This window comes from Salvelinus alpinus, chromosome 32 (genome assembly GCF_045679555.1).
Source record: "Salvelinus alpinus chromosome 32, SLU_Salpinus.1, whole genome shotgun sequence".
NCBI lineage: Eukaryota > Metazoa > Chordata > Actinopteri > Salmoniformes > Salmonidae > Salvelinus > Salvelinus alpinus.
The window spans coordinates 9,988,818-10,005,853 of NC_092117.1; the positions used below are offsets into that span (position 1 = coordinate 9,988,818).

General features: G+C 42.8%; 2 protein-coding genes across 3 annotated transcripts in view; one reads left to right on the forward strand and one right to left on the reverse strand.

Annotated features, from left to right (window-relative positions):
- The window catches only part of plekhh2 (pleckstrin homology domain containing, family H (with MyTH4 domain) member 2), a 71,785-nt gene extending 63,304 nt beyond the window's left edge, over positions 1 to 8,481 (reverse strand). For both annotated transcript variants that reach the window (XM_071379976.1, XM_071379975.1), the window contains exon 1: positions 8,346 to 8,481. The gene's annotated coding sequence lies outside the window, so the exon portion shown is untranslated. The remainder of the gene's footprint in view (positions 1 to 8,345) is intronic.
- A 230-nt stretch (positions 8,482 to 8,711) lies between these two features.
- Positions 8,712 to 17,036, forward strand: part of LOC139562707 (tRNA (32-2'-O)-methyltransferase regulator THADA-like) — a 98,708-nt gene continuing 90,383 nt past the window's right edge. Inside the window, exons 1-11 of the mRNA XM_071380655.1 lie at positions 8,712 to 8,859; positions 9,654 to 9,733; positions 9,832 to 9,941; positions 13,264 to 13,397; positions 13,700 to 13,854; positions 13,944 to 13,976; positions 14,102 to 14,150; positions 14,395 to 14,588; positions 14,902 to 14,996; positions 15,153 to 15,376; positions 15,573 to 16,291. Of these exons, the coding sequence (XP_071236756.1) occupies positions 9,661 to 9,733; positions 9,832 to 9,941; positions 13,264 to 13,397; positions 13,700 to 13,854; positions 13,944 to 13,976; positions 14,102 to 14,150; positions 14,395 to 14,588; positions 14,902 to 14,996; positions 15,153 to 15,376; positions 15,573 to 16,291 (1,786 nt within the window). The 5' untranslated portion in view covers positions 8,712 to 8,859; positions 9,654 to 9,660. The remainder of the gene's footprint in view (positions 8,860 to 9,653; positions 9,734 to 9,831; positions 9,942 to 13,263; positions 13,398 to 13,699; positions 13,855 to 13,943; positions 13,977 to 14,101; positions 14,151 to 14,394; positions 14,589 to 14,901; positions 14,997 to 15,152; positions 15,377 to 15,572; positions 16,292 to 17,036) is intronic.

The following is a 17,036-nucleotide window of genomic DNA, read 5'->3' on the forward strand; positions in this document are numbered from 1 at the left end:
GATCGATAGAGCATGTATTCATTATAGTGGAGATCAATAGAGCATGTATTCATTATAGTGGAGATCGATAGAGCATGTATTCATTGTAGTGGAGATCAATAGAGCATGTATTCATTATAGTGGAGATCAATAGAGCATGTATTCATTATAGAGGAGATCAATAGAGCATGTATTCATTATAGTGAAGATCGATAGAGCATGTATTCATTCTAGTGAAGGTCGATAGAGCATGTATTCATTATAGTGGAGATCAATAGAGCATGTATTCATTATAGTGAAGATCGATAGAGCATGTATTCATTGTAGTGGAGATCAATAGAGCATGTATTCATTATAGTGGAGATCAATAGAGCATGTATTCATTATAGAGGAGATCAATAGAGCATGTATTCATTATAGTGAAGATCAATAGAGCATGTATTCATTGTAGTGGAGATCAATAGAGCATGTATTCATTATAGTGAAGATCAATAGAGCATGTATTCATTATAGTGGAGATCAATAGAGCATGTATTCATTATAGTGGAGATCGATAGAGCATGTATTCATTATAGTGGAGATCAATAGAGCATGTATTCATTATAATGGAGATCAATAGAGCATGTATTCATTATAGTGAAAATCAATAGAGCATGTATTCATTGTAGTGGAGATCAATAGCGCATGTATTCATTATAGTTTAAGTTATGATACACTACAACACAAAACTCAGATTTGAACATTAAAAATAGCCAGGAAGTTACTCTAGAGTCCTGATACAGTTGCCCGTTGATCCATCGCCATGGAGACTCGCTGGTTCAGGTAATGCTTCTCTTTCATGATGGGATACAGTTTTTTTTCTCCTTTCATTGATCTCCGTGGGGAAGTGATCATTCATTCCAAAATCTGTGTTTCTGAGTTCTCTGCCCCTGCTCTTCGCCATTTCCTTTTGCTTAAAATGGTCAAAACATGCAATAATAGCCCGTGGCCTATTCCCAGATTCCTTACCCATTCTATGGACTCTGGAGAAAGTGACATTACGCAAGACATCTGTGGGCAGTTTCATTTGACTTGACATAAAGTCTCGGGCAGTGTCCTCACAGCTTCTGCTGTTGTCATTCTCCAGTATCCCTGATTGATCGACTGTACATCAAGCAAGGTTTCTTTAAGTTGTTTGTTCTCCCTTTGCACCACCTCCACCTTGCCATGAATAGTCTACAGTACCTTTCAGCTCCTTGTTCCCTTTCCTTAGATCATCAATCTGACATTGGCTGAATTGTAGACTGGCAGATAATGCATTGATGTCCTCTCGTTGTATATCCAAGATATCAAGTTTGGCAAGCCTTTCATTGATGGATTTCAACAATGTAAACCTCTCCCCACGCGCCCTCTTGCTTGGGGATGGTTTGGTTCCATCGTTGATACCGCTTAGCCAACTTGGCTTTGGTTTATTGATTGGGTTTGTTGTCCTTACCAATGCTTGCATCCTCCTAACCATGGTCATGTTTCTTTGAGCTTGTAAGTATCTCTCATCAATGAATCGTTCAAGCTCTTCAATGGATTCCGAATCATCCAGCGTGTTTGCAAACTCTACTCACTTTTTAGTACTGTGTACTCACTTTACAGTATTGTGCTGTAGTGTACTATACTGTGCTCTACTCACTGTTCTGTATTGTACTGTCCAAACTAGGGCTGGGCGGTATACCGTACTTGACTATATACCGGTATTGATGCACTGACCGGTTAGGATTTTTAACTTTACCTTCTATAACGGTATTTGAATGTTTGGTTTGTTAAATGTGAGACGCCATTTGTATAGTTTACTCCGCTACTTGAGGCATCCCTCACCGCTCTCTCTCTCTCTCCATGCCGCTTTCCACAGACCTAGTCCCAAAAGAGCATTTGTTGTTGCTTGACCACGAGACACGTTCGTTCAGTCTGCATGGTCAGTGCAGCACATGCAACAATGTTGATGACAACGATGTTGTTTCTACTTTGATCTTAATATCAATCCACAAGCGTTCTATAATTACAATATTAGTTTGTGTTTCTTACACCTGCAAACAGCTAGTTTTCAAGTTAAGCTAAATCTTGTTAGCCACTAATGCTAATCGCTAGCTAACTAACTAGCTAATAAAAGTACTGAGTCAGAGCAAATGTCGCTATCTAATACAGCCAGATACAAATACTGGTGGATGCTTAAATCTGCATGTTGTTTGTGCAACCGTATCTTCTAAATCAAAGAGGAATAGCCGAAGCATCAACATTTTGCCTACATGTATATATATTTAATGTAGCCAAAGATTATAGGGTCCCCCAGGAAACACTGAACATCACTTGGTTCCTACCTGTCACAATAACTCGTCCATGGCATTTTCATTCGTTGTCATGTCAAATAACACTGTTTTCAAAGAGCCCACTATTATTTATATTCTAACTATAGAATTAGAATAAACATTCTATTTCAATGATTCCAAAAGTTCACCCAAGTGTTTTGATCTAAATCGCAATTGCAACATTTGGTTAAAAATAAGGCCTAGTATTTTTGCCCATATCGTGGCAGTGTGGAAATTATCTCAAATGAGTGCAGGAAATGCAGAAATTGATGGAAATGCAGGAAATAATTTGAGGTTGAAGTTGAATTGAAAAGTATAAAACAATCATAATGAAGAAAGACCCATTGAAATAATTTAGAATATATGTGTGACCCTAGGGTCATGCACTACTCATAAAGCAAATACTGTCAAATACCGTCAAAAATTTGAAAAAAAACATGATATGATATTTTGGCCATATCGCCCAGCCCTAATCCAAACTTGTGAAACATACGTTTAATTGCCAATACTTTTCAACATCAATGGACATCCAGTGTCAGTCAGTGGGTGAGGATGCTGGTTACAGTAAGTGGAAAGAGAGGCATGACAAGAGCTGGGAGAGGTGACATTCACTGGAGAGTGAGAGAGACAGGCAGAGAGAGGGAGGGGTTGTCCAGAATCAAACCGTAACACTCTTGGTTTGACCACTAGACAACAGAAAGACAAAGAAAACAGAGATTAACATAACACCAGTATGCCAGTGGAATGTAAGACAGTAGCAGGTGACCTAACTGTGCTATGTGACTACTAGGATTTCCCATTGTAGACAATTAATTTGCAGTAATTTCGTTACTGATTTTTTGGGTACCAATTTGGTAACGGAATTACGAGTTTTAATCATTCATAAACAAAATTGATATCAGTAAAATCACTTTAACTAATTGGTAGGTGTACCACTATGTGTTACTTCTGTGAACTTTCATTATCCTCCCTCCTCGTGAGGGAGAAACAAAAGAATATCTTAAAGATTTGTCGGTTTTTGGTAACGGAATTACAAGGCACAAGGCAATGTTTTTTAAACTTACAGAAGATAAACAATTTCTCCAAAAATAAAATATACATTTTGATAATAGTTGGCAGGGGTCTTTAAGTCAACATTATTGTGTTTTGATGTATTTCTGATACCTTTTAAGACCTATTCCACCAACAGTATTTATCCAGAAATCAAAGCCTTTACTTACGTCAAATTTTTAAGATGGGAAATGATTGAAACATGTATCTACGCCTTCATTTTCCAAAAACATTGACTCTTAGCTTTAATTTGACACCCGATATGATATGCTTCTATGAACTTCACATGTTGGTGCTCATGGGTCCTTTTCGATGGAAATACCCTTATCATGAAAAACTCATGTTAGTGGGATAGACAAGAGAGAGGGATTGAGAGAGAAAGAGAGAGAGAGAGTGAGTGAGCAAGAGAGGGAGACAGAGAGATAGAATGAGAAAGAAAGAAAGAAAAAAGAGAAAGAAAAAGAGAGAGTGAGTAAGAAAGACTAAGTAACTTTTATACTATAATAATCTCTCATTATAGCCTTGGGCTCCACACAAAGGGAGCACAAACATGTGTGGAAGGCAATTAACTCATTTCCACTGGCTGTTTTTGTTGGGTGTATGTTGTGGTAAACAATGACTAAGACGCGGACTTTGGGTCTGTATCAGTCTGAAAGAAAACAACGTAATGTGCCAGTGAAAGAAGAATAACATACAATTTCTGTTATTCTGTATCAAAGAAGAACAATTAGTGTGTATTACCAACATCTAAAAACTCATTCTCCTAAAAGCCCTTACAGAAAACCCTAAATCCTATTCTCTCATAGGCCTGCACCTCTTAAAACAATCCATAATAATCCTTGGCCTCCACATGGCTCTTGCTTGGTAATACTTTCTGATGAGCCTGATAAGCCCATTTCCCCAAAGAGCTATGACGTTTCCCATATCTGCTTCCCATATCTGTCCTCACATCACAAATCTGTCTTCCATGTGTCTGCCTCCTCTCCATCACTCTTACCGCGTCTCACTGATTCTGCCTCTCCACTCCCTGGTGCTCTCTCCTTCACTCCTTCCCTCTCTCCTTCACTCCCTGGCACTCTCTCCTTTACTCCTTTCCTCTCTCCTTCACTCACTGGTGCTCTCTCCTTTACTCCTTCACTCCCTGCTGCTCTCTCCTTCACTCCTTCCCTCTCTCCTTCACTCCCTGGCACTCTCTCCTTTACTCCTTCCCTCTCTCCTTCACTCCCTGCTGCTTTCTCCTTTACTCCTTCCCTCTCTCCTTCACTCCCTGGCACTCTCTCCTTTACTCCTTCCCTCTCTCCCTCTCTCCTTCACTCCCTGCTGCTCTCTCCTTCACTCCTTCCCTCTCTCCTTCACTCCCTGGCACTCTCTCCTTTACTCCTTCCCTCTCTCCTTCACTCCCTGCTGCTTTCTCCTTTACTCCTTCCCTCTCTCCTTCACTCCCTGGCACTCTCTCCTTTACTCCTTCCCTCTCTCCTTCACTCCTTCCCTCTCTCCTTCACTCCCTGGTGCTCTCTCCTTTACTCCTTCCCTCTCTCCTTCACTCCCTGCTGCTCTCTCCTTTACTCCTTCCCTCTCTCCTTTACTCCTTTCCTCTCTCCTTCACTCACTGGTGCTCTCTCCTTTACTCCTTCCCTCTCTCCTTCACTCCCTGCTGCTCTCTCCTTCACTCCTTCCCTCTCTCCTTCACTCCCTGGCACTCTCTCCTTTACTACTTCCCTCTCTCCTTCACTCCCTGCTGCTTTCTCCTTTACTCCTTCCCTCTCTCCTTCACTCCCTGGCACTCTCTCCTTTACTCCTTCCCTCTCTCCTTCACTCCTTCCCTCTCTCCTTCACTCCCTGGTGCTCTCTCCTTTACTCCTTCCCTCTCTCCTTCACTCCCTGCTGCTCTCTCCTTTACTCCTTCCCTCTCTCCTTCACTCCTTCTCTCTCTCCTTCACTCCCTGGTGCTCTCTCCTTTACTCCTTCCTTCTCTCCTTCACTCCCTGCTGCTCTCTCCTTCACTCTCTCCTTCACTCCCTGGCACTCTCTCCTTTACTCCTTCCCTCTCTCCTTCACTCCCTGCTGCTCTCTCCTTCACTCCTTCCCTCTCTCCTTCACTCACTGGCACTCTCTCCTTTACTCCTTCCCTCTCTCCTTCACTCCTTCCCTCTCTCCTTCACTCCCTGGTGCTCTCTCCTTTACTCCTTCCTTCACTCCCTGCTGCTCTCTCCTTTACTCCTTCCCTTCACTCCCTGGCACTCTCTCCCTTACTCCTTCCATCTCTCCTTCACTCCCTGCTGCTCTCTCCTTTACTCCTTCCCTCCCCGCTGCTCTCTCCTTCACTCCTTCCCTCTCTCCTTCACTCCCTGGCACTCTCTCCTTTACTCCTTCCCTCTCTCCTTCACTCCCTGGCACTCTCTCCTTTACTCCTTCACTCCCTGCTGCTCTCTCCTTTACTCCTTCCCTCTCTCCTTCACTCCCTGGTGCTCTCTCCTTTACTCCTTCACTCTCTCCTTCACTCCCTGGCACTCTCTCCTTTACTCCTTCCCTCTCTCCTTCACTCCCTGCTGCTCTCTCCTTTACTCCTTCCCTCTCTCCTTCACTCTCTGGCGCTCTCTCCTTTACTCCTTCCCTCTCTCCTTCACTCCCGTGTTTTCTCTCGTTCACTCCCTCATTCAATTCCACATTGCGTGTCTGTGTATGTGTGTGTGTGTGATGAGGTGATGTGGGGAGCGGAGGACATCAAAGGACAGTTGACCCTCGGCCCCCAGGGAAAGGGAGGAGAGCTGTCTCTCTATCTCCACTCGCTTCCTGTGAGGAAAGCCAGAGCAGCCCAGAGAAAGACAAGTGATGATGTAGTACACCATTAGTGACATCGGTGCACATACTGAGGCCTTGTTCGTAGTTTTCAGTTAGAGATCTGGTGCTTACATTGATCCAAGATGTCATTGAAGAACGTTCTCTGTACGGCAACGTTTTTTTATTTTAAGTATCATGTAATATTATTTACTGAAATAACATTAGTCTCTATGACACTGTGTTGACTATGATGAGTATCTAATGATTGTGTACAATCATTTTGTATTGGATTGTGTATTATTATATTGAATCCATAGGGCATCCTACAGTAAGTCAGAAAACACTAGCAAAACCCATTTAAAAACAGTTTAATTTTTTTTTACTGAATTAGTTACTCTCATACATTCATCGATCATGTCAAATCACTTTTGATTTAGGGTATTTAAACAAACACATTTCGGCAGCTTTAGTGCAATGTATAGTGCTATACATTGCCTTCAGAAAGTATTCACACCCCTTTACTTTTTCCATATTTTGTTGTGTTACAGCCTGAATTTGTAATTGATTAAATAGGATTTTTTTTTGTCACTGATGGAATTTTGTTTGTCGAACATTTTTGAAATTAATACAAAATGTAAAGCTGAAAAGTCTTAGGTCAATAAGTATTCAACCCATTTGTTATGGCAAGCCTAAATAAGTTCAGGAATAAAAATGTGCTTAACAAATGACATAAGTTGCATGGATTCAGTGTTCAATAATAATGTTTAACATGATTTTTGAATGACTACTCCATCTCTGTACTGCCCACATACAATTATCTGTAACGACTACCAATTGAGTAGTGAAATTCAAGCACAGATTCAACCACAAAGACCAGGGAGGTTTTTCAATGCCTCACAAACAAGGGCACCGATTGGTAGATTTGTAAAAATAGAAAAAGATGCTGAATATTCCTTTGAGCATGATGAAGTTATTAATTAAGCTTATGTGTAACGTACCAATACACCCAGTCACTACAAAAATACAGGCTTCCTTCCTAACTCAGTTGCCGGAGAGAAAGGAAACTGCTCAGGGATTTCACCATGAGGCCAATTGGGATTTTAAAACGGCTACAGAGTTTAATGGTAGTGATGAGAAAACTGATGGATCAACAACATTGTAGTTACTCCAGAATACTAACCTAAATGACAGAGTGAAAAGAAGGAAGCCTGTACATAATAAAAAATATTCCAAAACATGCATCCTGTTTGCAACAAGGCACTAAAGTAATTCTACAACAATTGTGGCAAAGAAATTAACTTTTTGTCCTGAATACAAAGCGTTATGTTTGGGGCAAATCCAACAACACATCACTGAGTACCACTCTTCATATTCTCAAGCATGGTGGTGGCAGCATCATGTTATGGTTATGCTTGTCATCGGCAAGGACTAGGGAGTTTTTGGGGATAAAAATAAACGGAATACAGCTATAAGCACAGGCAAAATCCTAGAGGAAAACCTAGTTCAGTCTGCTTTCCACCAGACACTGGGAGATTAATTCACCTTTCAGCAGGACAATAACCTAAAACACAAGGACAAATCTACACTGGAGTTGCTTACCAACATGACATTGAATGTTCCTCAGTGGCCTAATTACAGTTTTGGCTTGAAAATCTATGGCAAGACTTGAAAATGGCTTTTTAAAGAATAATGGGCAAATATTGTACAATCCAGGTGTTGCAAAGCTCTTACAGAGTTACCCAAAAGACTTACAGATGTAATCACCCCCAAAGGTGCTTCTACAAAGTATTGACTCAGGGGTGTGAATACTTATATAAATTACATATTCAATACATTTGCAAACATTTCTAAAAACATGTTGTTTTCACTTTGTCACTATGGGATATTGTTTGTGGATGGGTGAGATTTTATTTTATTTTAACCAATTAGAATCCAGGCTGTAAAAGAATGAAATGTGTAATAAATCAAGAGTTATGGACACTTTCTGAAGGCACTGTATAATTATCTCATTATGCTTGCTACTCTATACACAAAACTGTGATCATTAAAATAAATATATATCAAAACTTCATTCCTACAGTACAGTTCTACAATGCCAGATATAGCTAGAGAGCAAATGACACTCAGATTGATAGCTCTCCCACTATCTCTCCAATAAAGAGAAAAAAGCATCAATATTCTTCTACATTCTTGTCTTACCCTGAAAATGGTTGACGAAAGACAGACGGTGAGAGAGATGTTACTCCATATCAGTTATTCCATCCATATTCCCCTTGTTGTTCATGTCGTATTATCCTAATTACGAAATAGATTCGAAGAGTTTCTTCCTTTCCAAGTTTTCATTCCATCACTAAGTCGAAAGAGGGTTGGCTCTGGCTCCAAGGCGTGTTTTCCAACAACTTCGTCCAATCGAATGTTGTAAAAGCGTGGCCATGTAAATTTAAACAAGTAATGTATCCAATATGATCGACATATTTGTCAACCAATGAACGCTGTCAACCTTGTTCCAACAAAATTATTGGCCAATAAGTGAATCCTCAGGGCGGGGTTATGGAAACTCCGGAATTGACGTTATACACGTGTAGCATGATGGTGGCTAGCAGCAGCTGAGAGAAGCCACATAAAATATTTTTTGGTGATATCAGGTTGTTAATTGCAATTTTGCATGTTTATTAAAAAGTCCTTCCCTGAACCTGAAAAAACTCAAATTCTGGTGAGTGGGTATTTTACGCTACGTTAGCTTTAGTAGCTCCCTCTCTTTTTGCATGCTAACGTGTAACGTTAACGTTACCCCTCTAGCTCATGGGTAAAGTGAATTTACATGTATGTTTCATTGAGCATAATTTAGCTAGCGATGCATGATATCTAACGACAATTGTTTTTTAAAGTTATCAAATATAACATGTTACGGAAAAGTATAGCTATACTTGTCTTGCAATTAAGAAGACCTAGCTAGCTAGCTACCTAGTTGTGCTGTGTTCTTAACCTTGTGGGAAGGTGGTAATTACATGTTGTGAAGCGTTAATTACCAGTTGGATGCATTCACGTGCTTTGTTTGTTTTGGTTGAGAAACGCCGATTGTCTAATGGTCAACAAGCTGGTCAACCATAATAAAAGTACAGCTATCATGTTTGTAAACAAATGATAGTGTTCAGAAACCGTATTAATAGATATTTTTATTAAAAATGGTGTTATTGAGATCATTCCCTTAGAAGTTGACGTCAGCATATGGGAGAAGTTGGGGCTCAGGGAATTATAGATACGTTTCCCACTAATAATTACCAGTTGGAGGGGCGTGAATGAGGATTTTTCCCATTTGTATGAGGTAAATACCAACTTCCCACTTGGTTATGAACACCGCATTATTCACTAGGATAGTCGCTCTCTAGAAAGTGTCTGGGTGCATTTCCAATGTATGGCAGTGGTCACCAATCCTGTCCCTGGAGAGCTACATCCAGAGTGTGCACTGTGCTGTCTGTTTCACTCTTCACCTGGTTGTCCTGTCAGGGGAGTCATGGTGACAAAGAAGAAAACGGTGAAAGTGGAGGCTGTGGTATTGGACAAGGACAGGCTTGATAAGTTGATAGGTGAGAGGATGGAATTGGTGTTAGCTACTGATTATTGGAACTGTGGTGGTGTTTCTCTGTATGTAAAGTGATTCTCTGTATGTATGTGTGTTTTTCAGTGTCTCTCTCTGTGGATGGAGGAGATGAATGGATCAGACAGCTTGCCCAGACCTTGCAGGACTGTCTGGCGTTGACTGACCCAATGCAGCAGATCCAACTGGTCAAGAAGGTTGGTGTCCATTCTCCCTCTCATTACCTCAACTAACTGATAGTGTTTGATATTTTAGATTTGGGTCACACCTAGGGCTGGGTCGATACCAATATGCCGATGCTCGTTAGGATCGTGGCAAGGAAACAAAACACAAAGCGTATTTAACTTCTTTAGGAAAACAGCCCAAATGTTGGAAACAGACATCATCATCCAGTCACATTTATTAAATCAAATTGTATTTGTCACATGCTTCGTAAACAACAGGTGTAAACTTATGGGCCCTTTCTAACAATGCAGAAGAAGAACTCTTATTTTTCTTAACTGCGTTTTTGGTGAAGGGCTTGTAAGTAAGCATTTCACTGTAAGGTCTACACCTGTTGTATTCTGCACATGTGACAAATATAATTTGATTTGATGAAACCCAAATTGAACTTTTTGGCCTGAATGCCAAGCATCACGTCTGGAGAAAACCTGGCAACATCCCTACGGTGAAGCATGTTTTTCAGCTGCAGGGACTGGAAGACTAGTCAGGATTGAAGGAAAGATGAATGGAGCAAAGTACAGAGAGGTCCTTGATGAAAACCTGCTCCAGAGCGCTCAGGACCTGAGACTAGGGCGAAGGTTCACCTTCCAACAGGACAACGACCCTAAGCACACAGCCAAGACAATGCAGCAGTGGCTTCGGGACAAGTCTCTGAATGTCCTTGAGTGGCCCGGATTTGAATCCGATCAAACATCTCTAGATAGACCTGAAAAAAGCTGTGCAGTATCACTCCCCATCCAACCTGACAGAGCTTTAGAGGATCTGCAGAGAAGAATACAGGTGTGCCAAGCTTGTAGTGTCATATCCAATAAGACTCAAGGCTGTAATCGCTGCCAAAGGTGCTTCAACAAAGTACTGATTGAAGTGTCTGAATACTTATGTAAATGTGATATTTTTTATAAATGAGCTAAAATAAAAAATAATGTTTTGCTTTGTCATTATGTGGTATTGTGTGTAGATTGAGGGAAATAAAAATGTAATCCATTTTAGGATAAGGTTGTAACGTAAACAAAATGTGGAAAAAGTCAAGTGGTCTGAATACTTTCCGAATGAACTGTACATCTAGGTAGGTATAAAGTGACTAGGCAAGAAAGTGGGATTAAAATGGATTTGTCATCTTTTGTCAACAATCTACACAATAATGTAATGTCAAAGTGGAAGAAAAATTCTAAAATTTGTAGAAGATTTATGAAAAATAAAAGGCTAAAGAATTCAACCCCCTGAGTCAATACTTGTAATCACCTTTTGCTTGAAAATATGGAGAGTGGTACTGTATTGGATTTTCCCCAAACATAAGACATTTTTATTCAGGTCAAAAAGTGAATTGCTTTGCCACTTTTTTTTTATAGTATTACTTTAGTGCCTTGTTGCAAACAGGATGCAAGTTTTGGAATATTTTTATTCTGTACAGGCTTCTTTTCACTCTGTCAATTAGGTTACTATTGTGGAGTAACTATAATGTTGTTGATCGATCCGCAGATAATTGTATGTGTGGAGTACAGAGATGAGGTAGTCATAAAAAAATAATGTTAAACACTATTGCACACAGTGAGTCTATGCAACTTATATGACTTGTAAAGTACATTGAATACTTATTGACTCAACATTTCAGCTTTTCCTTTTTTATTCATTTGTAAGAATTTCTAAGAAGATAATTCCCACATTATGGGCTATTATGTTTAGGCCAGTGACAAACAAGCCTCAATTTAATAGATTTTACATTCAGGCTGTAACAAAAAGTCAAGGGGTGTGAATACTTTCTTTAGGCACGAACTATACTGAACAAAAATATAAACGCAACATGTAAAGTGTGTGTGTGTGCGCGATGTTAACTGAGCTGAAATAAAATATCCTAGAAATGTTCCATTCGCACAAAAAGCTTATTTCTCTAAAATGTTGTCATTTCTCCATTGCCAAGATAATCCATTACCTGACAGATGTTGCATATCAAGAAGCTGATTAAACAGCATGATCATTACACAGGTGCACCTTGTGCTGAGGACAATTTTAAAGGCCACTAAAAATTGCAGTTTTGTTAAACAATACAATGCCGGAGATGTCTCAAGTTTTGAGGTAGCATGCAATTGACATGCTGACTGCAGGAATGTCCACCAGAGCTGTTGCCAGAGAATTTAATGTTCATTTTTCTACCATAAGCTGTTTTACAGAATTTGGCAGTATGTCCAACCGACCTCACAACCGCAGACCACGTGTATTGCGTCGTGTGGGCGAGCGCTTTGCTGATGTCAATGTTGTGAACTGAGTTCCCGATGGTGGGGTTATGGTATGGGTAGGCATAAGCTACAGACAACAAATACAATTGCATTTTATCGATGGCAATTTGAATGCACCGAGATACAGTGACGAGATCCTGAGGCCCATTGTCATGCCATTCATCCGCCGCCATCACCTCATGTTTCAGCATGATAATGCACAGCCCCATGTCGCAATGATCTGTACAGAATTCCTTGAAGCTGAAAATATCCCAGTTCTTCTATGGCCTGCGTACTCACCATTCATGTCACCCATTGAGCATGTTTGGGATGTTCTGGATCGACATGTACGACAGCATGTTCCAGTTCCCGCCAATATCTAGGAACTTCACACAGCCATTGAAGAGGAGTGGGACAATATTCCACAGGCCACAATCAACAGCATGATCAACTCTATGAGAAGGAGATGTGTCACGCTGCATGAGGCAAATGGTGGTCACACCAGATACTGACTGGTTTTCTGATCCACACCCCTACCTTTTTTTTAAAGGTATCTGTGACCAACAGATGCATATCTATATTACCAGTCATGTGAAATCCATCGATTAGGTCCTAATGACTGATCACCTTGTATGAACTGAAAGATTGTGTCATCTGTGGATCTGTTGGGGCGGTATTTCTTTATTTTCCAAGCTATAGCACACTATTTTACACGCAGCTGCATTTTAATGGGCCAAGTATATTGGTCTGCTTTGTTTTCATTTTTGCCATGAAAAAAATATTGTAATAGTAGTATCGTCACAGGCCTAGTCACACCTTTGGTAGTCTGTGGGTTGGGTTGACATAAACAGGCAGAGATGTGAGAACTGGCTCAGAAGAAGGTCAACTCAACCTGCACTGCAACAGAGAAGACGCCAATATTGAGATGAGACTGTCAACCACAAATCCTACATGACACAGACCATTAGGCGTACAATAATGTCATCCAATTAACTCCTGCACATGTGTTTCCATCTCTGCATGTTTGGCCACCCCTCCCAGGTTATCCTGGCTGGTCTAATCATGTCAGTGTGTCTCTTTCCAGGCAGGATCTCAGTTGGAGCTGCTGAGTGAGGAGGAAACTTCCCGTGGGCCTCTCCTCCAGGCCTGTCTGCACACCATGGCCCTCATCTACACCTCCCTGCTGGCCAAGAACCCCCTCCGTAGGGCCAGCGCCAGGTACAGCTCCTCTCCTCAGCACATCTTCCTCTCCCTCAGTCTCAGGAGAGCTACAGGGTGTGCAGGCTTTTGTCCCAGCCCAGCACGACCACAACCGATTCAACTGCTGATCAACACCTTAATGAGTTGAACAGGTGTGTTTGTGGCGGGTTGGAAGTGGAACAAAAGCCCACACATCCAGGACCAAGGATTGTGAACACAGCTCTACTCTTTTTAATGTATTTTTTAAAGTAGACTAGCAAACGAGGTATAGAATCGCTACAATAACGTCAACACTGAATCTACTTGTTCTCTCTCGGCAGTGCCCTGAGCTCTGTACCGGACTGGCTGCAGGAGCAGACTGTCAGCTGTCTGTCCGCGTGCCTGTCGGACAGCTTGTCCACTGTGGGCTCAGACCACAGCTCATACTCACACCTAATAGACTCTATCACAGCTTGTCTAGATGCCTTCCCTCTCGGTACGTATGGAATCCCCTCGTTTAGACTGTCTCTTGTGTTTGGTATCATTTGAATAAGATACACGTTTTAATGCTCTATTGCCTTTCAGGTGAGAGGTGTATACACAGGCTGCTAGCAGAGGGTGAGTGGTTTGTTGATCTGTTTTAGGTTTTTATCAAGCCTGCTCAGGACGGTGAGCTCAAACACAGAAACGTAGTTCGTTGATGTCTTTGGATAATATGCCTCTCCTTCTGTTCTTCTCTCCAGTGTTACCGTTCCTCCATAAGGCCTTGAGTGAATACCTCCAACTAAACAGGTAAGACAGCCTATGCTGCTAAATCCTGGTCCTCGTGACCCACAGGACGGCAGGCTTTTCTTCCAGACCGGTACTAAAACACTGGTTCAACTAATAAAGGACTTCATTCGTTGATTAGTTAAATTAGCTGTGTTAGTGCTGGGCTTAAACCAAAGCCTGCACCCCCCCAAGTATCAGGTTTGAAAAACATGTAGCACATGCCCTCTGACTGATGTGTGCTTGTCGCCCCCTGCTGTCTCCACAGTGGTCTAGCAGGTCGCCATGTGGTCCAGGCCCAGCTCATGCACTCGTGTCTGGCTGCGGTCAAGGCCTCCATGCTGGTGGTGCAGAGGTCCCAGGAGCTCATCAGCGCCGCCCTACAGGCAGCTCATCCTCACTGCACCCTGCAGCTCACCCTCAGTGGCCTGCTGGACTGCTACACACACATCCTCACAGATGGTGAGGACCGTGTTACACTAGGGGTTTATTTACAAGGAACCAAACAGAAGCCAACAGAACGGAACAAGGAGGGACCTACCTGCATTTTTCCAATAGAAACTCTCGTTTTCGTTGCAAAACGTTGTCAGTTTGGAGTAAACTGTTTCCGTTGAAAAACGTTTTGCAACTGTTTGCTGTGGCTTGGTCTGAATGAATACGCCCCTCGTTACTCAACATCAGCTCATAAAGTCTGGGCACTGAGCATCCGACTCTTTCCATATATCTCTCATTATCTCCCCTCTCTCTCGTCTGTTCTCTCTTCCCCCCCCACCAGAGAACTTCCTGCAGGCGGTCCAGAGCACGGCTGGCATGGCAGTGGTCCTGCTGACCCGGTCTGTCATGGGGAGTGGAGATAGAGTGGCCGCGGTGGTGAGTGACCCCTACACCCGATACACTCACAAGTACCCTGAATGAATTATTTTGGGTTGTTCATTTATACTAGTAATGGCCATGATGTTGAATGATGGAACTTTTTGTCTGTCTATTTCTGTATGTTTTTCTGTCTCTGTCCATCTGCCTGTCCAGGTGGCAGGTCTCCTGCAAGGTTCAGAGCAGAGTGGTGAGTGCGCCCCCGTGTGGCTGAGACAGAGCTGTACGGTGCTGTATGACAGTGGCCGCCCCGCGGGGGTGTCCCTCTACCTGTGTCATGGGGCCCTGGCTATGCTAAACTGGAGAGGAGCAACCCAGGGGCCACAGAGGGAACAGCTGCTGCTGCTGGTTCCCCAAACACTGCTGGCGCTGGACACCAGGTTAGACACACACACACACACACACACACATGCACTCAGGAGCTAGCACGCAGACACGCCGCACAGACACACACGTATGCAAACATACACACACTTGTGCGATTGCTAACACCCAAATGGTTGTCATTTTGGTTGACTATTGTTCTGTCTGTCTCTCTCTCTGTGTGTGTGTGTGTGTGCACGTATGTGTTTGTAGTGTAAAGGAGTCCAGCACAGCCATGGTGGTAGCCCGCGTGCTGACCCTGTGGAGCGGAGCCGCCTTGGACAGCCTGCAGGGTGGGCTGTCGTCTCCCCCAGGCCTGCTTCACGACTCCCTCCGCGGGGGCTCAGAGCTCCAGGGGCACCTGCTGGAGCACGTCTACACCCACTGGGAGCACCCCTTGGATGGGGTCCGCCACCAGACCCGCGCCCTCTTCAAGAACCTCCTCCTCCTGCACCAGCACAGCAGCCCTCTAGCCTTTTCTGACCCCTACAGGGACCCATACTTTACCCAGCTAACCCACAACCTGCTGGGCCTGGAGTGGCACCAGAGAGGGAAGTATGGCTCTCTGGCCTGCCTGGTTGAGCTCCTAGGGGCAGGGTACCTGTTGGCTCTGGACCCCCAGCTGCCCTCACGTCTCCTGGGCTTGATGGGGGACCAGACCCTGGCACCTTACGCTAGCGACCTGCTAGAGAGGCTGTTTGTCAGTCATAAGGCCCAGCTGGTTGAGGAAGGTGGCACAGGGGGCACAGAGGCGGGCATGGAGAGGTGGCACCAGACCTGGGTGACTCCATTGCTTCAGGTGCTGTGTAGAGCCAGGCTGGACCAGACCACCTATATCCTGGACTATTTCCTTCCCAAGCTGCTGCGCTGTTCCCCCTCCAGTCTGGCCCACATGGTACAGGCCCTACAGGACACCCCACCCTGCAGCGCAGGTAGATATACATGTACACACACACATCCCAGGGGTCGTGTTAACGCAGGATTCAGTGTTTTTCACTCAGAAATGGAAAGATATATGTTGCTGTGTTTTTATAAACGCAAATATAAAATGTTTCTTATTGTAAATTCTGTTCGGCTTCTGTCAGAATTCACTCCAAATCATAAATGTAGAAGGACTCATTTCGTGCTTCAGTTGCACTTCTCCACAGAGATGAAATATATTTCTTATTTTATTTATTTATTTTGTTTCACCTTTATTTATCCAGGTAGACTAGTTGAGAACAAGTTCTCATTTACAACTGAGACCTGGCCAAGATAAAGCAAAGCAGTTCGACACAAACAACACAGAGTTACACATGGAATAAACAAACATACAGTCAATAATACAGTAGAGAGAGAAAAAAATTAAGTCTATATACAGTGTGTGCAAATGGCGTGAGGAGGTAAGGAAATAAATAGGCCATAGTAGCAGGTAATTACAATTTAGCAAATTAACGCTGGAGTGATAGATGTGCAGATGATGATGTGCAAGTAGAAATACTGGGGTGCAAAAGAGCAGAAAAATTAATAAAAACAATATGGGGATGAGGTAGGTAGATTGGATGGGCTATTTACAGATGGGCTGTGTATAGCTGCAGCGATCGGTTAGCTGCTCAGAATGCTGATGCTTAAAGTTAGTGAGGGAGATATAAGTCTCCAACTTCAGCGATTTTTACAATTCGTTCCAGTGATTGGCAG